Consider the following 26,824-nt stretch of genomic DNA (forward strand, 5'->3'; position numbering starts at 1 on the left):
GGACACAGACGTGCATTCCCACCCCATATGCACCACCAAATACTCGGCACTCACCCAACGTGTAGACAGACACAAATAGACACTGCACAGACAGTCGCACTCCCCAAACATACTCTATATCCCAGGTCCAGGTACCCCCGCCCTCAGAGGGGCAAGCCGCACCTAGACCCAGGAGATGTAACCCTTCTCTTTGGGGTGGAGGCAAGTGGACCACCTCCTTATCTGCAGTAGCAGGGAGGCCCCGCATCCCCGACCCCAGTCTGACGGCCAGCATAGAGATAAAGATGGCGCTGGAGTGATGGCAGCCTTTCCAAGTAGCTCTGCAACACCGAACTTGTTTCTTAACTTTCAACTGTTTTAGACTAGTCTTTCAAACTTTTTTTTTTACCTTCCTTTAGTCACTCTACTTTCTACCTCTTAGATATACTATGGATAACGCACTTTTTAAAACTTCTGGAACCAGCTCCTTCATCTACTCAAGAGTGGAGCTGCTGGCACTTAACACAAAGGCACAGACCGGCATCAGACACAATATCCCGGCCCAGCTAAAGAGGAGCTACAGAGGCTGCAAGGCTGGAGCGAGGAAAGCGGATCACCGGAGGCGATTCAAACCATCAATCCCGACAGTGATCATGGGCAACGTGAACTCGTTACAGAATAAGATTGATGAACTGTGCGCTCTGAACAACCACCGACTCTACGGTGAGTGCAGTTTGTTTATCTTCACTGCTTGGGTGTCTAATAATTTTGGGAGAGTTATGTTGTCGAGAAATTGATCAATTTCGTTTTTAGATGGGTTTATTTGTGGTGTATATAAAGTTTCATAGAAATCCCTAAAAATTGTGTTTATTTTTTTTAGGTTCATATATTGTATTCCCAGATAAATCTTTAACAGTACATATAGTTGTTTTTTCTTTATTGATTTTTAACTGGTTAGCAAGAAATTGTCCAGATTTGTTACCGTGTTCATAATTTTGCAGGCGAAGTCTTTGTACTAAGAATTTAGTCTTTTTATTAATAATTTCATTTAATTCTAGTTTTGTCTTGCATATTTTGTTTATTATTTCTTGATCTTGGTGTGTCACATAGGCTTTTTCTAAGGATTTGATGTTTTTCTCTAGTTCCTGAATTTTTTTGTTTTCTTCTTTCTTCTTATGTGATGAGAACGAGATTACAGTTTTTTTCAATCGCTAACAAGCGCCTACCCATACTTCAGATACTTTTTCTAAACTCTTAACACAGACTCACACCTACAAAACACAATTGGCCAAATGGATAATTTCCTTCTCAAAAATACATTTTGTTAAATATATACTAACTCTTCACTTCAAAATAGAACACATCTTTCTCTGCACACACTAACTGTACAAAAACACTATAAATCTGACTCAAAATGAAATTAGTCTGTCAAAGAATAACACTTGTTTTCACTTCACAAGGTACATGCAGTCAATCAAAGTACACCAGGTTTCAAAATACTGGCTATTATTGACATTACAAAAACTGCATAGACTTTTATGTTTCAGTTTTACAGGTATTTGCATGCGAAACATGCAATCCACCATTTTGACACCAGAAATGTCTTGGTTGGTAACTGTATGTCCACATGTACAGTAATGTTCACATTCAAAAGCATTCCAGTAAAAAGCAAACAAGTTTCTGTTTCTTTACTGTTTACTACAGGAGGTACAGTAGAAACACGGTATGATAGGACAGAGAAAGTTTTACAGTATTGCTTACAGTGAACAAAATATCCATGAAACACACAAGAGCATTCTGAACAAAAAAACAACAGCAAAAAGCCAAGATAAAAAGGGGGGGAGGGGCAGGGGGGCTAAAAAAAGGCAAAAAATTTGCATCTAATCTCTGCGATCTTCAGGGTTAGGCCACATGTTTTCATCAACATCACATCTGATGTTATCCAAGTCGATGCACCTGGGATAAAACCGCCTGGTATGTCGGATCCACCCTTGGCAATAGTCAACTGTGATGTCCCTGGAGCCAGCATCCATGGCTTGAAGGAGGGACATCTGGTCATGTGGCTGATGGTCATAAACCTTCCACCGCCATGCAGAAAAGAACTCCTCTATGGGGTTGAGGAAAGGTGAATAGGGTGGAAGGAAGAGACTTGGGTGGACTCTTGGGTGGACTTCAAACCATGTTGTTATTGCTTGCAAGTGATGGAAAGCCACATTGTCCCAGGTAATTACAAAGGTCCTCATGTTTTCACCCTCCTGACCCTGCTCTGGAACCAGGCGCTGGTGGAGATCATTGAGAAAGGCAAGCAAGCGCTCTGTATTATAGGGTCCAACCTGACATCTGTGAAGGAGTAATCCTGCATTTGCAATTGCTGCACACATGGTAATGTTTGCCCCTCTCTGTCCTGGCACATCAACTGTGGCCCTTTTGCCAATTACATTTCGTCCACGTCGACGCCTTTTGGCCAGATTGAATCCTGCCTCATCGATGTATATGAATTCATGAGGGGCCTGGTTGGCTTCCAATTCCATAACTCTCTGAAACAAAGTTTATGTAAGTCATGTTAGTACTGTATACCATACTGTACTGTAACCTAGTATTGTGTAGGTTACCTACTTGCAAAGTGCAAAGCTTATAGAACTGGACATTGGATTGAATATACACTATACCTGGACATATTGTCGTCGTAGCTCCTTGACCCTCTCACTGTTCCTCTCAAAGGGAACAGTGTAGAGCTGCTTCATCCGCACTCTGTGTTTGGACAATGTCCGCGTAATGGTTGTGATGCTGATTCTATCGATATTGTCCGCCACAATTCTAGTTTGAATTTCACGCAGCTTTATTGCATTATTTGCAGTAACCATTTCTACAATGGCAAGCTCCTGATCATTACTGAGGAGCTTTCCTCTTCCCCCAGAGGGTGGAAGACGTTGCATTCTTTAGAAAGACAAAAAATTCAACATATGTATTACTGTATGACCATATTGACATGTCAAGTGGGAATAGAAACAATCCATGTAAAATGCAATACTTACCTGTTGGTTTGTTGAAAGATGCGTATAATGGAGGCAACCGTTGATCCCCTCAAATTGGGTTGATTACATGGTCAATGATAGTGGCACGAATTTCATCACTGACTACTGTTCTTGCAGCCCTTGGAATGCCACCACCACGCATTCTTACACCTCTACCTTGCCCTCTCCTTGGGCCTGCTCTTCTCCCTGGGCCCCTTGCTCTTACTCTTCCTCGACCAGACATTACAGTGTTTGTCTTTTTTTTGTTTCCAAAAACATCACTCCTCAAGGTCTTGCCTTATAAACCCCACTGAGTCTAAGCCAGAATGGAAGAAGCTGTGGTTGGCCCAATTTACCCAACATAAATCAGCTGTGTGTCAATTATTCAATTGTTTGTTTATTATCAGCTGAGATATATTTTTGATATTGATATTGTTTTTGTACTGATATCATTGCAGAGGCAGAGGTTTTTATACTGTATCTAAGGTTTGGAATATTGTTTTTGCTATTGTGGGATGTTGTGTGTTAACATTCGTAGATACTACAAAAACAGTCCATAATTTTGTTGGGAGGTATAGCTTGTCTGTTAAGAAAATGTAAGCATTGTGGAAATGTGTTCACTGACTGCATATTGGGTGAACACGACATGAAATGTGTGAATGGTATGGCCACAACAGACCGATGCTGTGCTAATTGTGTTTAGCGTTTTGCAAATGTGACAACTGTTTGGACAAACGCTTGTTAGCGACTGAAAAAAACTGTATTTTACCTCTCATCACGGCTTTCCCTGCTTCCCAGAGGACAGATGCTGATGTTCAAGGAGTGTCATTAAAGCCTAAATATAGAGTCCACTCTTTTTTAAAATATTTGATAAAGTCTTCGTCTTTGAGCAGTGATGTATTAAATCTCCAGTTTTTTCTTGGTGTAGTATTATTCATCTGTAATAGTGTTAAAGATACAGGAGCATGATCGCTGACAGCTATAGGATGAATCTCAGTGTCTGTAATGTCGTTCAGCAGTGAGCTGCTGACCAGAAAATAATCCAGACGAGAGTAAAAGTGATGGACATGTGAGAAGAAAGAATATCCCTTACTGTTGGGGTGAAGGGAGCGCCATGCATCGCGAAGGCCAAAGTCGCTCATATACTGTTTGATTATATTTGTGGACTGCCAGTTACGCTGAGTTCCTGCTGTATTGAGCCTATCCATGTCTTCATTTAGTCCCAGGTTGAGGTCTCCCCCAAGAACGATTGTGCAATCTAGGTGTTCGGAGAGTGTACTAAAAAAACCGTGGAAGAATGAGGGGTCATCAACATTTGGACCATATATACTTACAATACCTAGCTTTTGGTTAAGTATAGATAGTTTGACGATTAGGAATCTACCCTCTGGATCTATAACTGTATCGAGTACTGTGAAATTAATATTTTTATGTATTAGAATTGCTACTCCTCTTTGTCTAGAATTATAACAGGCTGAGAACACATTAGGAAACTCAGGTGTTTTAAGTTTGTTCAAACCTGTGACAGGCATGTGGGTTTCTTGTAATAAAACAACGTCTGCCTGTAATGTTTTAAGTTGGTTAAGTATTTTTAACCTTTTTTCCCTAGAGCCAGCTTCATGCACATTCCATGTGACAAATCTTAGCATGCCCATAGTTGTGTGTTTTTGGCTAATGATGTACGCTGTATGTCTCGCTTAGACGGGTGAGGAAAATGGAAACACATCTTTTTTCTTTTTTGGTGAGTAAAGAGAAGAAAATGCGCGGTAAGAAGCTCCATAGGTCTGACTATGTGTGTGCATAATAACTAATATGAGCAAATGTGTGCATGTGTCCTATATCTGTTTGCGCTGTGTGGCTGTTGTGACGCATGTGTGTGCGTGATCGTGCAGAGTAAGCATGTAGAAATAGACAGTGTCGCTTGTGGATGGATAGGGAAACAGGTGATCGACATAGTGATAGAAAAGAGAAGCAAATAAACCAAAGAGCAAGGTGCACGACACGAGAGAGAGAGAGGGAAAAAGAAATAAAAATGGAAACATTCCAATTAAAGCGTTGGCGGAGAGTGACGGTGACGTTATACTAAATTAGCAAACTGAAATTACATAGTTAAGCAAAAGTTAATACAAGAGAGTGTGAGTGAAGAGGATAGTGTAGCGGATTCTTATCTGGTGTGCGGTCAATACAGCCATGGAGTGATGCCAGGGTCGCGGTAGAGCTGTCCGTCCACGTAGAGCCGGTCCACGGCGATGACAACCCGGGAGCCTTTCTGGATAAAACTACGTCGGACTGGGAAGAGGACCCTGCGTCGTTCCAGGATCTCTCTGGGGAACTGATCGTTCACGCTGAAATCCGTTCGTTTCAGCTCTCTGCCGCGACTCTTCACCTGCTCCTTCTGCTTGAAGTGGCCGAATTCGGCTACAATAGGATGTGGTCTCCTGCTTCCTGTATTCGGAGCCCCGATGCGATGCACTCTATCGAACCCTATGTTGTTCACCGTGTCCTCCGGCAGCTTCAGGTGGATTTTAATGAAGCTTCTCACGGTCGTTTCCGGGTCCTCTCCGGCAGACTCTGGAATACCAGAAAACACCAGATTATCTCTCATGCTACGGGTTTGTAAATCTATAACGGTCTCTTTTATTTTTTTATTTTCTATGTTTAATTGGGTCACATTTTTGGTCAGAGATTTGACCGAGTCCCGTAGCGTGGCGTTTTCCGCAGCAAGTGTTTCCACCTGCCGCTGGCTGAACTCCAGGGATTCTTTCAGAGATTTAAATTCCCGGTGTAAGATCTCCACCAGGGACAGCCTCGCATCAAAACTGGACAATCGCTTATCGATTGACTCCACTATGTCGACGATATCTTTGCCGGCAGGCGATGTTGTGCCGGGGGAGTCTGCCGGGCGATATCTTTTAGATGACGGCGTCTCAGCTTTGGCCGGGGAAGACGCGCTCTGGGCCTTCTTCATTACTAAATCTTCGAAGCACCGGTCGATGTATTCTTGGAGAGCGTCTAAACTCTCCTCGTTGTCCTCCAGGGTGTTAGAGATGATAGGACAGATGTTGTTAGTTATATGACAGTTGGTTAGTTTATTTGGCAATACTGAAGTTTAAAGAAACTTTGTTAAATTCTATGCTACCATTCGCTTTTTTTTTCCGCCAAATCTCCGTACTTACTTAAAGTTTACTCTTCGGGCACCCCTCATCCGCTGTTTTTTTCCGGCAAAATTATCCACACCCACCGCCGCGCTGTGCATTCTGGGATATGTTGGGCCACGAAGTCTACACCGCCACATCCTTAAAATTCAGGGAAATGAAGGACGCATTTGAGGGCCGCATTTCGAGCAGCCTTTGAATTGGGACAGCCTTCGTCGCGTCGCTGTGACGTAATCGGCCTTAAAATGCAGCCTTTAAGGCTGCAGACCCTGAATTGGGATACAGCCTGAAACTGCTGCTCTCCACACAGCTCTGACACACCCTCATGAGAGCCGATTAGTCAGTAGGCAGGCTGGTCGTACCTGCTGATCACTCACCTGTTCCAGACCAGGCTAGGGTTGCCATGGCGATATACTTTCCACCTTCATAGTTAGAGTCAAGCCTGAGATCATGATGAATACAGTGACACACACACAGTAGCTGTTTGTGTGCAGCAGCTTCTCCTTTAAGAATCTGAGGTCTGATGAGACACAGCTGTTTGGAAGATATTTTATTTCCTTTATTATTTATTTAATTTAATTGTTTTTATTTATTTAGATAGCTTCATGTTAATGACAGAATAAGAAACTAAACCCAGAAAAATAACATCATAGTTCAGTCGTCTCAGGTCTCACACTACATGGTACACTGACCTCTCAGTGCAGTGATGTCGTCCTGCACCCTAAACAGAGAGACAGCCCAGAGCATGATGGTCCCCCCTCACTGCCTGACTGTGGGGACGCTGCTCTGTGGGTCACTTCAACATTTGTCTTCCTCTATGATATATACATGTCTATGTAGGAAAAGTATTTGCCCATAGATATAGATATAATTAGAAAATATGAAACATGGATGATTATGAGTGGGCTGAGTGCAAAATCCAGGCAGGACATGATGTGCAATGAGTTTCACAGCCTGAGAAAATAAGTGTGTTATTGTAAGATGTTAGCAGAGCAGTGATCGGGTGAGGGGGCGTGGTTTAGCTCTCTGGTGTTGCCTGAGGTGGTGGAGAGGTTGGAGTAGAAGAAAGTGTTTCTGTGGACGGATGTGCTTCATCCACACATGAGCTGAGATCAGGAGTGTCTGTACTTGGTTGGACTCTGTGGGAGATCCATCCATCTTCTTCTGCTTATCCAGCTCACAGTTACGGGGGAGTAGCCAGAGTCACCAGCCTATCACAGGGTAACACTCACAGTGACCCAACCCACTAACTGCATGTCTGTGGACAGTGGGAGGAAGCCTCCAAACACAGAGAACCCAGAGAGAACATCCACACAGGAAGGCCAGGTGGGGGATTCAAACCCTGCTGGGAGGCAACAGAGCTGCCCACTGCACCACCGTGCTGCCTCTGGCTGGGCTGTAGGCATCTAATACTTACCTCACTCAGGCACATGAACACACTTCATACACACCTTCATGATTTTGTTGATATTCTGTCTCCATTAAAATGAAACAGCATAAAATAAAAGACTTCCCTGATTGTAACTGAGCAGATAATTATTCTCCCCTCTGTAATTTCAAGATTCATAGTGTTTATTGTCATGTGTCCGAAGGGGAAAAAAGCATTTCTCTGTGCAATGAAATTCTTTCTTTGCTTTCCACCCACAGATGCTGATTAATATATACAATAGAAATATGTCAGATAAATACAAATAGAACAAATAAATAAATGAAGACAAAAAAGAAGACAAAATATTTACGTGTGCAACAGAGATGTGTGCAAAAGACCAATGAGCTTAATATGAAGGGTGACCTGTGAACAGTCTGTGTTGGGAAGGTTAGGAAAAACTTCTCCCAGCACATCAGCGCAGCCATTAAAACAGGAATTCACCATGGTGACAGCATGGTGGGAGTTTCTAAAAATAACGGAGTCTTCATTAATCCCATGCAAACGTACACCTATCTGGAATAACCCTGACATATTACAAAACAATAATATGATTAATTTCCCAGAATGGAGTTGTAAAGGAATTAAATACTTAGAACATATATTAGAGGGAACAGAATTTATCCCATTTGACAGACTACTTGCACAATATGGGATCAACAAGAAAAGATTTTTAGAATATCAACAAATTAAATCCATAATAAAAAAGAAATTTAACCTCAGTCAAGTTGAATTACAAACACCACCAAGTGCGGCACATCTCCTTACTCTTAAATCCCCCAAATTATTATCTAAAATATACAGAACACTTTCTAAATTAGATGAATCAATATCCCTTCCTATTGCAAAGTGGGAAGCAGATTTATCAGTCAGCTTAGACCAAAACTTCTGGTCTCAGGTATGCTTAAAAACTTTTAAATTGATTAAAAACCCCAGTCTGCAATTAATACAATACAAAATACTACACAGAGTGCACTATACTGGTCATCGGATGTTCAAGATGGGCTTTACATCTTCCAACAACTGCTCACACTGTCAAGGCAATACACCAGACAATTACATCCACGCTCTTTGGTTCTGTCCACCAGTGCAGAAGTTTTGGCGCGAGATATGTGAAGATTTATCAAAGTGTCTGAAATGTAACATTCCAACTTCCCCCTTAGTGTGTTTGTTGGGCAGCTTAGATAATGTCACTTCAGAAAAGAATATAGCCCATATGGTTTTCACTGCCCTATGCATAGCCAAGAAAACTGTCCTCATGAACTGGAAAAATAAAAACAATCTTAATTCTAACCAATATAGAAATGATCTATTAGATTACATTAGTCTTGATACAGCCTCTGCCACCACATCAGATCAATTGCTCTGGGCTCCTTTGATCAGCTCCATCACCTAGTGGGGGTGGGGGGTCATAGTTTGGTCCCGCCTTCAACGTTGTGATTGGTGTGGGGGCAGGGACAGGCTTAGGGCATCGGGGGGTTCCCCGGAGGCATCTTCCTTGGGGGGCTCAACCCGGGGTAGCGGTCATGTCCGGTTAGGGGCTCTTTTCTGACTGTTTCCTCGTGGCTGCGTGCAGCGGGGCTAGGGGAGGGTCTGTGCTGACGGACGTGGGTTACTGACCTGGTAGCCTGGCTGCCCCTGGGTGGGTCCGGGATGGGCGTGAGGTTCTGGGGGCGCTCCGTCTCTGGGCTGGGGCCCTGGTCGGGCCTCGGGGGCTTGGGTCCTGGTTGGTGTGTTGCCGGGGTTGTGGGCGGGTGGGTGCATGGGGGCCCATCCCTGGCGCATGGTGCCGCCGGTGTGTCGAGTCACCTGGGGGGCTCTTCAACTGGTGGGGGAGATTGTCACACCTTGCAGAAGCTTTCCTCTCCTCAGGAACTCTCTGCAGGAGGGGCAGATACAGGAGAGGTGGAGGAAGATCTCAGCCTGGGCGTCTATCGTCTCATGTAATCTGGAAGATGAGTGGATGGTGGGGTGGGTGCAGTTTTCTCTGTGGTGGGGTTGGGTGGACTGTCCCGAGCTCTGTGGGGCCGGGGGGCGCTGCTGCGCTGGGCCCCGGTCTGGATGGGCCTGGGCCCCCTTTCCCTGGCGGGTCGCAGAGTATGGGAGTGCCTACTGGGGTCAGTGGGGGAGCTGGCCCCAGGGAGGGGTCACCTGCCCCTCCCTTCCTTCCCTCCCATCTCCAGCTGCCTCCCTCTTCCCGCTCCACCACAACCACCCACACATGCAGGGCCTTGGAGTAGGGGTATGTCACCAGGGTGCAGAGGAGGCTACCCCGCCCCCCTCTCTCTGCGGCCTGCTGGAGCGGGGGGGCTAGGAGGAGTTGGCCATCCGACTGCGGTCTGGAGTGTGGGGCCTCCCTGCTGCTACGGAGTCGGGGTGGTCTGCCTCTCCCCACCGCAGGGAAAAGGGTAACACCACCTGGGTCTGGGTGCAGTTCCCCCCTCCAGGGGCAAGGGTACCTAGACCCGGTTTGTAGAGTACGCTTGGGGAGTGTGATCGTGTATACAGCGTCTCTTTATGTCTGTCTCCACGTTGGTTGAGTGTGGAGTAAGTGCAGATGAGAGCATGAGGGTGGGAATGGATGTTTGTGTCTGTGTGTGCCTGTATGTCTGTGTCAATATGTCAGGTTGGGTATCAGACGCCACCTCTCTGGGGACATCTTGGGCCTCCAAACCTTGGAGGGCCTATCTCCACCCACCACCACTTCCCCTGCCGGTGGCGGACTCCCTCAGGTGTCGGTGCGTTGGTGGTTCTTTGTGTCTGGGGATGGGCGTCCAGGTACACACCGGGGCCTGGAGCCTGGGGCTCGCTCGGGCCACTTCGGAGGTGGGGTGCCCCCGGCCTCTCGGCCTGGGGCTCGGTCACTCAGGCACAGCTGGCTGCCGGCGGAGCTCACAGGCGCGTCACTGCAACTCCCCTGGCTTCTGCTCCGCGGCTGCTGAGTGAGCCCTCATCTGGGACTCTCCTCAGCTCTTACTGGGACAGTGGCGCGGCTGCCCCTCTGTGGGTCTTCCTTGGTCTCTTGTGTTCTGGGGGCCTCTGGATGTCTGGAGTTTTGATCTCCTCCATACCTGCTTCATACCCTGGGGGACGGGGCTGTGGCTCCCCACACTCCCTAGCAGATCATTACATGGAGAAACCTTTGGAATGCAAGCATGCTGATCCACACAGGTATGCACACAGGTGTACACATGGGTATTCACAGACGCGGACTACAGCTTTCTTGGCTGCTGCCTCAAAGCACATTGTGCGCTGTCTATCTTGCATGCTGCACAATATCGTTTATTATTTAGTAACTATTGATATCTATGGCTAGCTAGTTTATTGTGATGGTGCTTTTTTTTCTTATTATGTTGCTCTTTGTTGTTTGCTTTCTCTTCTGTTTTTTTTTTCTCCATACAGGTGATCCAGGTGTTTTTTTTGTTTGTTTGTTTGTTTGTTTGTTTGTTTGTTTGTTTGTTTGTTTGTTTTTTTCTCTCTCCCCCCCCCCCCCCCCTTCTCACTGTCTCTTCTCCCCTTTGGTTTTCTTTCTCTCCCTCCCTCTCTTTCATTCTTTCTCCCTGTCCTATCCCACAGTTATGTCTGTCCCGTTTGTAACAACTGAAAATAAAATAAACTCATAATTATAATAAAGGTCAATCAAATGGACCAATATGGCAAGGCCATGATGATCCACTTGGTAAAATAAATCCGCTTGGCATCTTTCTTGGCCTCAAGACAACAATTCTGATGGCTATAGATCCAAACGGGACACAAAGAGAAAAAAAAAACAAAAAAAAAACAGGAATTCACCATGGCAACAGAGTCATCTTCACCTCATGATGAAAAAATATTTTTTTATTTTTTAAATGGATTTATTTTTGTTTCTTTGTGTCTGAAAAAAAAGCAGCAGGGTAAGTGGGTAAATGTACCGGTGCATCCATGGTCACAGAGTCATGTTCATTATCTCATGTCGAAAAAATGTTTTATATTTGTTACATGCATTTATTTGTGATTTATTTTGTTCTCGTCTGACTGTGTGTGTGTGTGCACTGCTCTCAGGGCCTCCACAGCCTCCTGCAGGAGGTGCTGTCCATCATGGGGACAAATAAAGCTTTAGAATTGAGCCAACAGGCCACGTGGTGACTGTTCTCTGGAACAACGTGCTATCATGACGATGTTGAAACTTGATCATTATTATAATGATGATGTTTTTAATTATCCACTTCTAAAGATTTCCGGTCCCTGTGTTTAAATCCTTTGGTCCTCTGTTTGTTGTCAACAAGCCAATTATGCTGTACCTCTGAAACATAAAGCTTTAGAATTGAGCCAACAGGCCACGTGGTGACTGTGCTCTGCAACAACGTGCTATCATGACGATGTAGAAACTTGATCATTATTATAATGATGATGTTTTTAATTAACCACAAATCCTTTGGTCCTCTGTTTGTTGTCAACAAGCCAATTATGCTGTACCTCTGAAACCAATCACAAAAAATAGAAAAAACACACTTCTGTATCGTCTGAGTGAAGATGACTCTGTTGCCATGGTAAATTCATGTTTTAGTGGATGTAAGTAAGTAAGGCCACTTGTCGTGCTGTTATTATGTTTTTTTCCCAACTTTCTCATAATTCCTCCAACTCTGAATTTAATTATTTATTAAAGGAGCAGCAAAAATAGTAACAAACACATGAAGGCTGTGTATGAAGAGACTTTCATGTCACTGAGTGAGGAAGTAAGCTTCAAACTTAAATGAGCTGGACGCTTCCTCTCTTTGCTCTTTAAATGCTTTGCTTCTTTTATTGATTTTTATGCTAATTATTATGCTGATTTTTTTTCCCTTTTTTCCGTATGAGCTTCCTGCGATAGCTTCTGGACACTTATAGATCATTAAGACTAAAGTGTTCTTAACAGAAACAGCAACATTTTTATAGTTACCTTATCCTCAGTGCTCCGTGTGTCTGTGGCCTAGACACAGCTGAAGCCTGATTACAGCGTCTGGGCACCGAGCAGCCTCAATAGCCTGGAAAGGTGCTAACCGCTAGGCTAACTAGCAACAAGATGCCCCCCCTCTCCACAGATGACTACCACAGCCTCCTGCAGAAGATTGCAGTACTGGAGACAAAAATTCATCGCTTAGAAGTAAACGTGGAGGTAAATGGACTGTGTGGAAATGAAACAACCTTGACTTTGATTCAAAACAATGGCGACGAGCAAGCTAGTACACAGCTAAGGAGCACAGATAACATGACCAAGAAAGTAGACTCTGTGCATTATTATAAATCCTCAAGCGATAATCCCCCCTTGGACTGTCTTGGTGCAAAACCAAGACATAAATCATGTCTCCTAGAAGGGGGAGGACGTACCACAGGCAGGGCACAGCGAGCTGAAATCTCTGAAACCGACTGGCCTTCACTTCCTACGAGACAGAGAAGCTCTTCTACCCCTGTATACGAGAGGAAACAGGACTGGACAACCGTGAATAGGAAGGTTAACAACAAACCTCCAAAACAACTGAATGTGAAACTGCACAACAGATTTGCTCCACTATCAAAGGACCCTGGATCTATATCGGACAACCATCCATCTAAAAGCAGCGAAGTAAGGTCCGAAAATCTGTTGAAAAGTAAAAGACCACAGGGAAAGCTAAAGGCTAGGCCTGAAACTCTGATTGTGGGTGACTCTGCCGTAAAGGATGTACAAAGGATGTGCGGTAAGAACACTAAAGTCCTCTGCTTTCCTAAGGATATGGTCAACAACCTGAAGGAGAGAATTCTTCAAATTGCAGATGAATATCCAACTGCGACAAACATTGTTCTGCATACAGGGTCAAACGATGTGTCCAAACAACAGTCGGAGGTTCTGAAACGGGACTTTACTGGATTACTAAATACTGTAAACTCTCTGAATGCAGCTGTATTCATCAGTGGGCCTGTACCGCCGGTCAGAGGAGGAGACGAGAGATTCAGCAGGTTGTTTACACTGAATAAATGGCTTATATAAGCATGTGCTGACCACTCAGTGCATTTTATCAACAACTTTAATATTTTTTGGGAACGCAGACATCTGTTTAAAGCAAATGGATTTAATTTTAACAAGTCAGGGGTGAAACTGTTCACCTCCAACTTGTTTTATTCCATACGTCATCCATCTGTGCTTGGTGCCAAGGCTGAGATAAACGAGGAGTTATCTCATAAAGAGGAACAAACAGTACTCCAAGAACAAAGCCCAGCAGAAACCTTGAGGAGGAGCTCCATCTGCCCCCACCCGGGAAGAGCCTCAGAAAGGAGAGACATCTGAGGCAAGAAGAGGGGTCCCTATTTGCCTCCAACTCTCTCAACAACACCAACGACCAGGACCAGGACCAGGACCAGGGACCACGATCTTCCCCAGTCCCCCAAACCCCTGACAGGCCATCACCCTCCTCCCCCTCCCTTTCTCCCTCCTCCCCACACCTGAAATTCACAATGCTGGGCTCAGATCTACCCCCCGGCCCAATCCCTCTTTGTCCCCCATAAACCCCCCACCAAAGCAGCCAAAGGTTCGCCATCGAGCCCCACCCTCAACAGAGCAATCGAAGTCACATTGCCCAGCCTCGCCCCCCTTAGTTCCTCCTTACCACCTTCATGCTCTGTCTCCGCAGTCTGATGTGTGATGTGTGGAGGGTCCGGGCTGCGAGGATTATGGCAGTGGTGACTTTTCCCAGGAGAAGCTGGGACCCTGTTTACTAGAAGGTTTTAAAATCTCTGTACTTTTAGGTGACAGAAGGAGACATGTGGCCTGGTCAAAACACAGAGAGCTGCACTCTAAAAGACCTTTAAACATAGTAAACATACCTTGTGTGCCACAGACTGCTCCCAAACACGAGGGGACAAGTAATACCTCTAAAACACTTAAGTTGGCTTTATTAAACGTTAGATCTTTAGCTGGGAAAACATTTTTAATTAATGATTTAATCACTGAGCACAGCCTTGATTTTATGTTCTTAACTGAAACTTGGTTGGACCAAAATAACAGTGGAGCTGTTCTCATCGAGACGACCCCTCCTAACTACAGTTTTATCAGTGAGGCCAGGGTGAGCAGGAGAGGAGGAGGGGTTGCTGTCTTATTTAATGAATCATTTCAATGTAAGCAGCTATCTCCTGGAAGTTTTCAGTCTTTTGAATATGTGGCTTTACAGCTGAAGGCCCCATCCAAAGTTGTGTTTCTTAATGTTTACAGGCCTCCCAAATACTGCACAGACTTTTTTAATGACCTCAGTGAACTGCTGTCTGTGATCTGTGTTGATTTCGACTGTGTAATTGTTGTTGGGGATTTTAACATCCATGTGGACAACCCTCAGGACAAAGGGACTAAAGACCTGAGTAACACTCTGGGCAACTTTGGGCTGACTCAGCATGTAACAGAGGCCACACATAATAGAGGACACACTCTTGACCTACTGATCTCCAAGGGCTTGAGCATTTCAAAGGTTACTGTGTCTGATGTGGGCCTGTCTGATCATTACTGTGTTTTCTTTGAAAGTAAAATCTCAGCCCACACAAATATATCAACAGCAGTGATCACAAAACGGTGTATAACTGAACACAGTAGTGCAATTTTTAACCAGATCTTCCCATTAACACCTGACCTGTCCAGAGGGTCAGTCAATGAGCTCATCAATAGCTTCAATGCTAACATGTTAAATGTAATGGACACTATTGCTCCCATTAAGGTGAAGGTTATCTCTGGAAGGAAAAAGTCTCCATGGAGAAACTCCACACTGGTGAAAAATGAAAAAAGAGAGTGTAGGAAAGCTGAGCGCAGATGGAGAAAAACAAATCTCCAGGTTCATTATGACATTTATAAAGAGAAACTTCACAATTATAATTTACAACTGAGGAGTGCAAGGAGGTCCTACTTCTCTGACATCATCACTAAAAACAGCCATAATGCTCGGGTCTTATTTTCTACAGTTGACAGGCTAACAAACCCTCCTGTGTCAGTGGCAGCTGAACTTCATTCGACCATGGCCTGCAATGACTTTGCCAAATTCTTCACAGAAAAAATCTAAAAGATTAGACAAGCAATTGGTACATCAACAGCAGATCCAGAAGTACTAGAGGACAATATGTGCTTTGTCCTACTGGTCATTGCTTTGCACAACATGGTAAAAAAAAGTATGCTCATCAAAGTATGCAAATCTCCAGTGCAGTGGAGGCCTGTGAGCATACTTTCTGTGTATGTATTATTGTAGAGTCAACCTTACAATATGAAGCACTTTGATGAGACTGTTGTTGTGATTTGGCGCTGTATAAATAAAATTCCATTGAATATAGAGCACCTGCCTCTTCATTGTGCTGCCTGTTGTTGTTGTTGTTATGACCAGTCTTGACCCCACACATCAGTGATCCAAGATCAAAGATGTTTGAAAGCAGTATGGTGTGAAAATACGGCCCTTTGCAACACTTTGTACTTTGGGGTCATTTCTGTCCACGAGGACCACAGGTGTTATAGAATCCAATAAAAACCACATAAATAAATCAAATTACTTAAAACTTATTGCAATCATGCATAGTATAGTAATGAATAACTTCTGTTATTTTCAGACCATTTGATGAATAAAAAACAAATTTTTGATAGCAAAAGATTTCTTTAGAGGACAAAAATGACCCAAGGACAACACAAGGGTTGGTTCCAGGCAATAAAGTCTAAAAATAAATCCATCCACTTCTTTTTCTGTGTTCCAGCCTCAGTGGCTCTGACACAGTGCTGTAATACTTACACCTCTGATGAAAAAAGAGTTTGTAGTTGCAGAAATACTCGACTCATTTTGGGCATTTACGAGCAGGAACCTCAGAAAGCCCCTCGCTGCTTCACTGGTTAAGAAGCAAAGCAAACATTAGTTAACAGTAATGTAAAATCACGTACGTACTACAAGAAAAGGCTTTTGTTTTTCTGTTCATGGAGTGAAACTGTGGAACAGTCTGAATATGGAATTAAAGCAACGTCCAAACATAAAACTGTTCAAAAAGAGTTATAAAAGTATGATCTTCTCGAACTATAAAGAAAAGGAAAATATTTAAATTAAGTGAATGTCTCTATTTAAAAACAAACAAACAAAAAACTCATGATGTGATATTATAGTATATAGTATATCAGAAATCTGTTCACTATTTTTATTACAAATTATATCAGTAAGGAAGCTGACTAAATATTAACTGATAATTTATGGCAAAGGGGTGGGATCAAATAAGTGTATACTTCTTCCCTTTCAACATGTAAATTAATCAGAACGGGTTTTTTTGTATGTAATTTGTATAGTATTTTTTTCTCTCTTATTTTCTTTTCTAAATGTAGTTGTATATTGTTCACATGTTGAAATAAATTACCAATCAATCAATCAATTAAGGCCCAAAGTTTAGGAGAGAACGTCAGCACTTCACTAATGAATGTAATGCTGGTCCATGTACTTGTTTTGTAATGTGCATGTTGTGCGTTGCTATTTCCCATATTCTTTGGCACTGATAGATGAAAAGTCTCAGGCAGGACCTGAGCCTGCCAGCTGCTGACAGTGAGCAGGGAGAGAGCAGCAGAAGCTGGGCAAGAGCAGGGCACCTTCAGCCCCCTTCATCAGGCAGAAATCATTTGGGTGTCTGTGTGAAATGTCTGATTTTTTAAAATCTTTTTTGTAGACATATTTATTAAATGTTTAACAATTATATAGAAGAAAGACAATGTAAAGAACAAAACCTTTGTCCCATAAACACGGTCAGGAGTCACAGTCGAGTGTGAGCTGCATGTATACAAAGAAATAAGAAGGAAACAGCAGTTAGAATGAGCATTGTACATGCTGCTGGAGTAATACTTGGCCCCTCTATGAATATTGTGGCCTCTTGATGGCCCCACACTCAGAAACATAGATCCACCACATATTTTCTACTGCACTGAAGTCTAGCAGGACAAGCACAGAGATGAGTCCACTGTCACCACCACTTGTCTTTTCCAAACCATTAGTCCTGTTATTGCACCTGTTGATGTGGGTGTGGCCAATGAAATGTCTCCATTACCTGTGTTGACACCAGGCTGTGACATTCTACAGGTGATGGTGGCACACTGTTCAGTCTTGGTTTTGAATCCTGATGTGTGGAGCCAGGGCTTTGGCCACAGCTACTTCCCCCTGTAGACCAGGCTGCTTACAGCACCCCCTGGTGGAGTAAAGTGGAGTAGAGCCATGAGTGAGAGATGATCTCTTTCCTTTGGCTCTGCTGTTTGTCCTCATATGATCCTTCTTCCTGGCAACAGTGGGATGCATAAGTTGGTTGTCATGGTCACTGCAGTGTCCTCTCCTGCTCAGCCAGAACATTGAGACTTCTGGGTTCTTGGGGACGGGAATGATGATGAAGGATGTGGGGACCACCACATCCGTGGCTGGATTGGTAAAGGGCAGAGAGCTCCAGTCCCACTCAGACGCCAGCAAGGTGGAGGTGGAGTACTGGTTTGGGCTGGTATCATCAAAGATGAGCTTGTGGGGCCTTTTCGGGTCGAGGATGGAGTCAAGCTCAACTCCCAGTCCTACTGCCAGTTTCTGGAAGACACCTTCTTCAAGCAGTGGTACAAGAAGAAGTCTGCATCCTTCAAGAAAAACATGATTTTCATGCAGGACAATGCTCCATCACACGCGTCCAAGTACTCCACAGCGTGGCTGGCAAGAAAGGGTATAAAAGAAGAAAAACTAATGACATGGCCTCCTTGTTCACCTGATCTGAACCCCATTGAGAACCTGTGGTCCATCATCAAATGTGAGATTTACAAGGAGGGAAAACAGTACACCTCTCTGAACAGTGTCTGGGAGGCTGTGGTTGCTGCTGCACGCAATGTTGATGGTGAACAGATCAAAACACTGACAGAATCCATGGATGGCAGGCTTTTGAGTGTCCTTGCAAAGAAAGGTGGCTATATTGGTTGCTGATTTGTTTTTGTTTTGTTTTTGAATGTCAGAAATGTATATTTGTGAATGTGGAGATGTTATATTGGTGTCACTGGTAAAAATAAATAATTGAAATGGGTATATATTTGTTTTTTGTTAAGAATCAGGCAGGATTTATTGGTTGCTTGCCTTGATAGTCAAACTTAACAAAAGAAAAGAGGTGGGGGAGGAGGGCTGGGCGGTTGAGCCAAATCAAAGAAATTAATAAAACAAAAAGAGGTCGATAGCTTCCAGGGCCTAACTGAAGCAAAAAATGCAAAACAAAAGGCCTACCTAGCTACTCGACAAAAGGTCAGTGAAAACATACAAGAGTGGCGTCAACCGCATAACCTAGTGTGACTAACAGTTTAAAACCTGCAACCAGTGTATAGGGTACCCCAGCTTACCTGTCCAGCCTCCCACCACACAAAATACAAAAAAGCCTGTTTGCAAATGTTTGTCATAAAGCAGCAGCCAGCAGCTGGCCAGGGAGCTGCTCATTTGTAGTGATCCTCGGAGAGTGATTGGCCATCTGTGCCCAGACCAGCCAATAGACACATGCCAATCAACTTTGAACTGGCCAATAGGTGGAGGCTTGACACCTGAAAGATAAAAAGAACACAAAAGCAAAGCCACATCTCTTGGCACGTAACAATGATCATTAGTCACTCAGACAAATATTTGATACGTTTAATGTTTACCTCCAGCAGGACATTTCAGCATTTCTGAAACATTTTTCTCTTTAACTCAAATCAAATAACAATCTAGACCCAGTCTATAAAAACATGAGTTCTGATCCTTCAGCCCCTTTATCAAGTTTATTGTCCTTAGGCTTTTTACTTGTCCCCAACTCCAGGAATTTTGTACCTTTTTTTCTAAAGCATATACTTCCGCTACCAGACTACACCTTCATCTTTTTCTGGTGTTCGTAATCCAAGTTTTGGTTTTTGTCTCAGCTTTAGTACAATGTTCAATGTTCAATCTCTCTTTTTTTTAATATATATAAATCAGCTGTGGCTGTCCTGACTATATCCAGTATGGAGGGAAATACTTGTGCTTTATATTTGAAATTCCTACTAAGGTTCTGTTTCTCATCAGCAACCATATCTAACTGTAATGTCACCATAACCAATGTTACCAATTACAGTGGGTTCTCTCATGGTACTCTACAGTTTCTGTCCACTGTCCAAAAACATGCAGTTAGGTTAACTGGTGATCTAAACTTCATGCAAGTGTGAATAAGAATGCTTGTCTGTCTCTCTGTGGGCCAAATGGAAGAGACTGGATGGATCACTGCTTTACCTTTGATATTTCCTGACACCAAACATTCTCCATGAAGTCAGCATTTCAGCTCATACCCTTTATAAACACCTTTAACAGGAAGAGTTTTATACAGGTACTGTTTAAAATCCAGTGTTACTCACAGTATGCAGGTAATGAACATAATAATTACTGAACAAAGACGTGTGAACTTTGTTACTGTGGATCTAAAATGTAAAAATGCATTTGAGAAGATGTTATTTCCAATCAGGTTTTAATGTGGGTTACAGTTTTTTAGAATTTGTAAACTAGAAGGTTGAGTAGATGAAGCTTGTAATGACTGATCTTCAGTGTGCTTTATGAAATTATCAAAGCAATAGAAAGTTGCCCTTTAGGGAGGCCGGGACTTTAAAGGGAATGAGCCAAAGCAGCATGTTGTAGACAGAAATCAAACAAGAGTCTGCACCAAGTCCAGCATGTGATCCATTATTTATAGCTACATTTACAGTTATTGCAGATATTAGAATTAGAAAAGGTGACCAACAGTACTGTAGTATCTGTAGTACTCTAGTACCCACAGGCATGTCTGCAGACACTGATCTAGTGTCACTAGATCACTGGTTGCAATTTAGATATGTTGGTACAATTGTGTTTCTATAAATTTAATTTACTTTTTTTTCTTCCATACTTAAGTTTTATCATTTTTGAAGTTAATTTTGAGTTGTAGTGTACACAGGCATATTTGATTTATTATCTAGGTTCAACATATAAAGAGATTTGATCTCAAATATTCCTTTTGGGGGTTTTTTAGACTGAGAAGCTGTAGCCTCTCAGAGGAAGGCTGTGAAGGTTTGTTGTCAGTCGTCAGCTGCCAGTCCTGTAGTCTGAGAGAGCTGGACCTGAGTACCAACAGGCTGAATGATTCAGCAGTAAAGCTTTTGTCTGCTGCATTGGAGAGTCCACATGCCAAACTGAATATTCTGAGGTCAGATCAATATGTATTCTGTTTTGTTTTGTTTGTTTATATGTTTGTTTCTTCTTTTTATCAAATCACAAAATAAACCAATGAAACAAATTAACCAGTAAAGGCAAACTTTATCCATGTATTGTTGTTTCTTAACATTTTTAATCATTTCTAAGTTAAAGTAAAATTTTACTAACCTGTTGAGGACAAGATATTAAGCATACTTTAAAATACATCATTAGTTATTACACCCTGGTTATACTTTAACACTTTGTTCATGTTTTTATTTTCAGACTCAACATCTGTGAACTCTCAGAGGAAAACTGTGAAGCTCTCTCCTCAGTTCTCAGCTCCCAGGACTCTAGTCAAAAACCTGCATGACTCAGGAGTGAAGCTTCTGGCTGTGGGACTACAAAATTTAAACTGTAACCTGAATCCTCTGAGGTCGGGTCAAATTACATTTTGTATTTTTAAAATTAACTAGTGCTGTCAGCGTTAATCTTGTTAAAATGACATCAACGTAATAACCGCATTAATGCGGCAAATCTTCATTAGCAAGTTAATGCAGATCGTCCTGTGCATGGGGTTGCAAGGCACTACCGCGTTAACGAGCTAACTGCGCTAACTCTTTGATGCCATGCAGCCCCATGTACGGGGCAATCCGCATTAACTTGCTAACGAAGATTTGCTGTGCAACTGCGGTTATGGCGTTAATGTCATTTTAATGAGATTAATGCTGACACCACTAAAATTAACCAATTAAATATTTTAAGCCAATCCATATTCAAATTCATATGACGATTTTTCTTAGCATGTTCAGGTTTTCTTTAAAAAAATAAAAAGACAGGATTTAATATTGGGAAATATAATTTAAAATATATGCATATAAATTAAAAAAATATACTTAAAAATTTCACGTGACTGCAGCACATTGGCACGATAGTTAACACTGTTGACTCACAGCAAGGAGGTCCTGAGTTCAATTCCACCATCAGGCCAGGGTCTTTCTTTCTTTCTTTCTTTCATTCTTAGAGTTTGCATGTTCTCCCTGTGTTTGCGTGGGTTCTCTCTGGGTAAAAAGGAACTCACCACCAGGTGGTAATCAGTTGAGCACTCAGCCCTTGTCTTCTCCCAAGCATCCAGAACATATGGCCATAGATCTAATGATACGATTACAAAATCGATCATCAACCTAGTGATCGTGGCTCAAAGAGTTGGAAGTTTGTCTTGTAATCAGAAGGTTGCTGCTTCAAGCCCCGGCTCTGACAGTCTCGGTCGTTGTTTCCTTGGGCAAGGCACTTCACCCGTTGCCTACTGGTGGTTGTCAGAGGGCCCGGTGGTGCCAGTGTCCTGCAGCTTCACCTCTGTCAGTGCGGTCCAGGGCAGCTTTGGCTACAATGTAGCTTGCTATCCTCAGTGTGTGAATGGGTGGATGACTGAATGCAGAGTAAAGCGCTTGGGGTCCATAGGGACTAAGTAAAGTGCTATACTCTAAGGAGCTTGGAAAGAAAAGCGACTTCTTAAAGGACTTCTTTAAGTTGCTTGAAGACGTTTCACCTCTCAACCGAGAAGCTTCTTCAGTTCTAAGGGTCAAATGGTGGAGAGTCCCAGATTTAAACCCAGTGGGAGTTTCGCTCCAAAGAGGGACAAAGGACCCCCTGATGATCCTCTACCTAATCACAGCCGAGATGTGAAAATGGGTGTGGGTCCCAATCAGCCAGGGTTTTGGTTGAGCTCATTGTGAAACCTGGCCCCACCCTATCATGTGATTTCCTGAGGTCAGATGGCCCAGGATGTGAGTGGGCATTAAGGTATCTGGGGAGGGAACTCAAAACTGGATTATAGATGGCAGACAGTTGGTGTCGTAAACCACCGCCTCTGTTCAAAGATGGTCACAGTGGACATAAATGGCTTCTTTCACTCCTCTTTCAAACCATCTGTCCTCTTTGTCCAAAATGTGAACATTGGCATCCTCGAGGATAGATGGTTTGAAAGAGGAGTGAAAGAAGCCACCTTCACAGACATAAAGCGCTACACAAATACAGGCCACTTACCATTTACATGCACTTATGGACACACTTATGTTCGAAAATTGTGTTTGTTATTGAAAAATCTGTCCAGTAACAGAACACCACTCTGCCTCAAATCAGGCAGGCTGTTCATTCCAATCACTTCCCTCCAGGATCTTGCCACTGTTGCAAATATGACGTCTCCCAGTAGGACACCTGAGTCCCCAGGTGAATAATCCACAAATACCTCACCCAGGGACTCCAAGAAGATTGGGTACTCTGAATTATCATTGGACACTTAAGTGCAGATGACAATCAGGACCTGTTCCCCAACCTGAAAGCACAAGGAACTTCTTCCTACTTGTCCACCAGGAAAAAATGTACAGACAGAAACCTGAGGTGATACCAAGATACCCACTCCAGCCTGCCACCTCTCACTTAGGGCAACTCCAGACTGGGACAAAATCCAGCCCCTCTCTAGCAGTCTGGTTCTAGAACCCAAGCTGTGCATTAAGGTGAGCCCAAATATATCTAGCTTGTACCACTCAACCTCACGCACTAACTCAGGCTCTTACCCTGCCAGAGAGGTGACATTCCATGTCCCATTTGCTAAGTCATAGTAATCGGGTACCCTTATCCCATGTGGAGTGAACTGTTCCTTTGATTTCATACTCATATGGGGTCTTTTGTCTCGCTATTTGTCTGGTCCCTCAACCAGGACCAATTTGCCATGGGAGACCCTTGCTCCCTGGTACAACATAGCGCCTAGGATACCTGGGACACACAAAACCCTCCACCGTGATAAGGTAGAAATTCAGGGAGGAGAACACATGTTTTTTCTCTTTTACCTTTCATTTAGTTTTGGCAATGAATTCATTATGTAAATCTCTAAACTATGAAAAATAAACAGCATGTCACACAGTTTGTGTTTCCATTCTGCTGTTATCGTTGTGTGCTGTACTGCATGGGGATGCTGCACTCACTCAGAGGTCAGAGGTCATGTACAGTAACCACACTGACACCAAGAGGAGAAAAACAGCTGGCAGCAAAAGCAGGGAGGTGTCCATTTCAGCTTAACAGAAGAGGAATATAAAGATAGTGAAGGTCACAGTTTGAATCGGTCATATTTCATTCAATATAGTCGTGTACTGACAGATCCAGGATCAGTCCAAATCATCATCAGTAACGTATGGATTGAAGTATATTTGTGAAAATGTTGGACTGTTCCTTTATCAGTGTCTAACAGTATGTGTATGAGAGCCATGTAATGTCCATGTGTGCATGCTGACTGTGCTGCTCTGACCCCCCTCCTCCTTTCAGGGTGGAGCCTGCTGGAGTCCGATGGTTGAGACCAGGTCTGAGGAAGTGTAAGTGTGTTTTTAATGGGATTCATGAAAACAAAGCAGCACACATTCAACCATCTTCATCATGTCAGGAGTCATCATCAAAGTGTCAATCAATGAACAGATGATGGATCAATAACTGCAGCTGGATTGTGTTTGTTCTCTCCATCAGATTCCTGTCAACTCACAATCGACACAAACACCATAGGCAGAAAACTTAAAATGTCCAACAACAACAGGAAGGTGACACGTGAAGGATATCAGTCATATCCTGATCATCCAGACAGATTTAATATCTATTCTCAGCTGCTGTGTAGAAATGGTCTGACTGGTCGCTGTTACTGGGAGGTCGAGTGGAGAGGAGACATTTATATATCAGTGAGTTACAGAAGCATCAGAAGGAAAGGACGCAGTGATGAGTGTGAGTTTGGAGAGAACAATCATTCCTGGAGTCTGTACTGCACTGAGGATGGTCCTGTTCGTGTCTGGCACAATAAGAGATCAACATCCTCCTCCTCCTCCTCCTCCTCCTCTGTCTCTAACAGAGCAGCAGTGTATGTGGACTGTCCTGCTGGCACTCTGTCCTTCTACAGAGTCTCCTCTGACACTCTGATCCACCTCCACACCTTCAACACCACATTCACTCAAACTCTTTATCCTGGGTTTAGGTTCCGGTCTCGTGGTTCCTCAGTGTCCCTGTGCTGAGTGGAGTGTAAAGAGTGTCTCCTGTTAGAGAAACACTCAGACTGTTGAGCAGATAGTTCAGTCTGTACATGTCTGTCTCTTTCACTCAGAAACACGTTTTCAGATTCATAGATTCAATCAGTTGATGTTTGAAACTGTTCTAAATGATTCCTTGTAAACTTCTTCCTCTTCAGTCCTTTAAAGATGGAAGCTCCCATTATTCCAGGATCCCCATGTTGTTTTTCTGTCTTTTTCCAGTCAAAGCTTCACATTGAATCTCAGTGTGTTGTGTTTCTCTGAAGCTCAGTTCACAACCAGCTCCTCTGCATTTTCAACAAGTCTGAGCTCATTAAAATGAATCCAAATGTTTGATTTCTCTTTCCTAATGGGATGTTTCCAAACTTTCCACATGCTCTTACTGTTTCACTCATTGTTGGAAGCTCATCATTTGAAAATGTTTCAGCCATAGAAGCTGAAAATACTGTCTCGATAGTTTTGAATGCAGTTCTAACCAGTGTGCTGGGTTTTTAAAAATCCGTGGCTGCTGCCTGATGTTGGGCCCACAGAGGAAGACGGCTCACTCACTCTTCTTCACTTCCTCCTTAAACATGTGGAAGGAGAGCAAAGTGCTGCCAGACTCTTATTTCTGACAGGAACAGAAGAAACCACAGCAAACTGTTCCAGTTCTTCATCTTCATCACAATCTATTTATTTCTGATGGTGTCTTCAGTCTGAGGTTTGAAGTTTCCATGTCTGTGTGATGTGTGAAGGCTGCTGGTTAAACTGGGACTCACTGTTTAAAGCACTGAGTGCTCATAGAGAGATGCTCCATGAGTCCCAGTACAGACTACAAACATGGTGGAAACTTAGCTTTGATATCCACACACTCTGCACATCTCTGAGTAACTGTGATGAAGATGTGCAGAGATCTGTGTCCAAACAGGAGAAAGACTGTAAAGACTCTGTGCTTCTAACAGCCTCTGTTAACATATGTGAGGCTGTTTGTTGTTGTTGCCATGGAGCTTTGCACTGTTTGGGTCAGCAGGTCATGTGATCAGGTTTGTTCTGCTGGACGATGGTTCAGTGTCAGGGTTTGTTTGCATTCATCAATAAATATCTAAATAAATCAAAGACTCCATGTTTGTTCTTTCATCATGTGACCTCTGCTCATCCATCTCTGTGTGTATCAGGATACATTTAGTTCATAATACACAGAAAAATCAGAGTTATTACCTGTAATAAATGTGAAAGTAAAGATTCCTGCAGTGATAACCAGGCAGGACTGAAACACATCCAAGCTGTCACCACGGTAACAGCACCGTCCATCCACAGGTGAGGGGAGGAGCAAAAAGAGGGACTTTCACCATTTTATACTAAAAACACTCAACTAATGTTTCTAATATGAAACAAATAAGCCCACATTAATGTGAGCGTTTATTAAATAATAATAATCATGATTTCCTCCTGATCTCATTTCCATAGCAGAGAAAACTGTGGTGTATATTGAGGTGGAGGGTGTGGTCTATGGCTCAGGTGTAGAGTGAGGGTGGGGTGCACCACAGCAGCATGCTGGGACTGCTGAGGGTGGAGGAGGGAGTGATGATGACATCAGAGCTGCAGCAAAGCAGTCAGCAGCACAGAGACCAGTGAACACACAGTCTGTTCATCTTTGCATAGATACAATATACAGCACAATATTGAATGACAGACACGCTGTGGGAGCTTCCACAGATACACTGACGTCAGCATCCAGAGTCCTCCTGCTGCTCCCCCCTCAGAGCCCCGTGATCAGCACCAACACATTCAGTTAGATGACAGAGTCCAGCTGCAGCTAGAATCAGCTCCCCTCTGTGAACAACAGCACAGCGTCAGTGTTTCACACTCAGTGAAAGGAGGAAACAGCAGAAGAACACCATGTGTGCTACGTTTCCCAGGACACACTACAAACTGCACAAATACAGAGCAGCACGTGGAAGGACCTGGAGCTGCATTTACAGAGCTGCAGACAGCGTGATGTCCTGTATGGACAGGTGGAAGGAACCAAGTCCTCAGCTGAAACACT

The 26,824-nt window shown here is 43.4% G+C and overlaps 1 protein-coding gene and 1 long non-coding RNA gene across 2 annotated transcripts; both read left to right on the forward strand.

Annotated features, from left to right (window-relative positions):
• The first annotated feature begins 324 nt into the window (after positions 1-324).
• On the forward strand, positions 325-21,084 carry LOC146557359 (uncharacterized). The gene is made up of 3 exons (XR_014888931.1): positions 325-702; positions 20,574-20,747; positions 21,020-21,084. It is a non-coding gene; the product is annotated as an uncharacterized LOC146557359 (long non-coding RNA).
• A 14-nt stretch (positions 21,085-21,098) lies between these two features.
• Positions 21,099-25,129, forward strand: LOC146557360 (stonustoxin subunit beta-like). Its single transcript, XM_085249278.1, has 3 exons — positions 21,099-21,170; positions 24,056-24,102; positions 24,251-25,129. Exon 3 carries the CDS (start codon positions 24,301-24,303, stop codon positions 24,781-24,783), a length of 483 nt encoding a protein of 160 aa, XP_085105404.1. The 5' UTR covers positions 21,099-21,170; positions 24,056-24,102; positions 24,251-24,300; the 3' UTR covers positions 24,784-25,129.
• The last annotated feature ends 1,695 nt before the right edge of the window (positions 25,130-26,824 follow it).

The sequence above is a fragment of the Mchenga conophoros genome, linkage group LG16, assembly GCF_057382185.1.
Source record: "Mchenga conophoros isolate Kocher_MC1m ecotype Shallow Benthic linkage group LG16, M_conophoros_male_GT1.1, whole genome shotgun sequence".
Classification (NCBI taxonomy): domain Eukaryota; kingdom Metazoa; phylum Chordata; class Actinopteri; order Cichliformes; family Cichlidae; genus Mchenga; species Mchenga conophoros.

Excerpts from the sequence above, each read along its gene's own strand:
- LOC146557360 (XM_085249278.1), top strand. The coding sequence starts at position 24,301 with ATGTCCAACAACAACAGGAAGGTGACACGTGAAGGATATCAGTCATAT.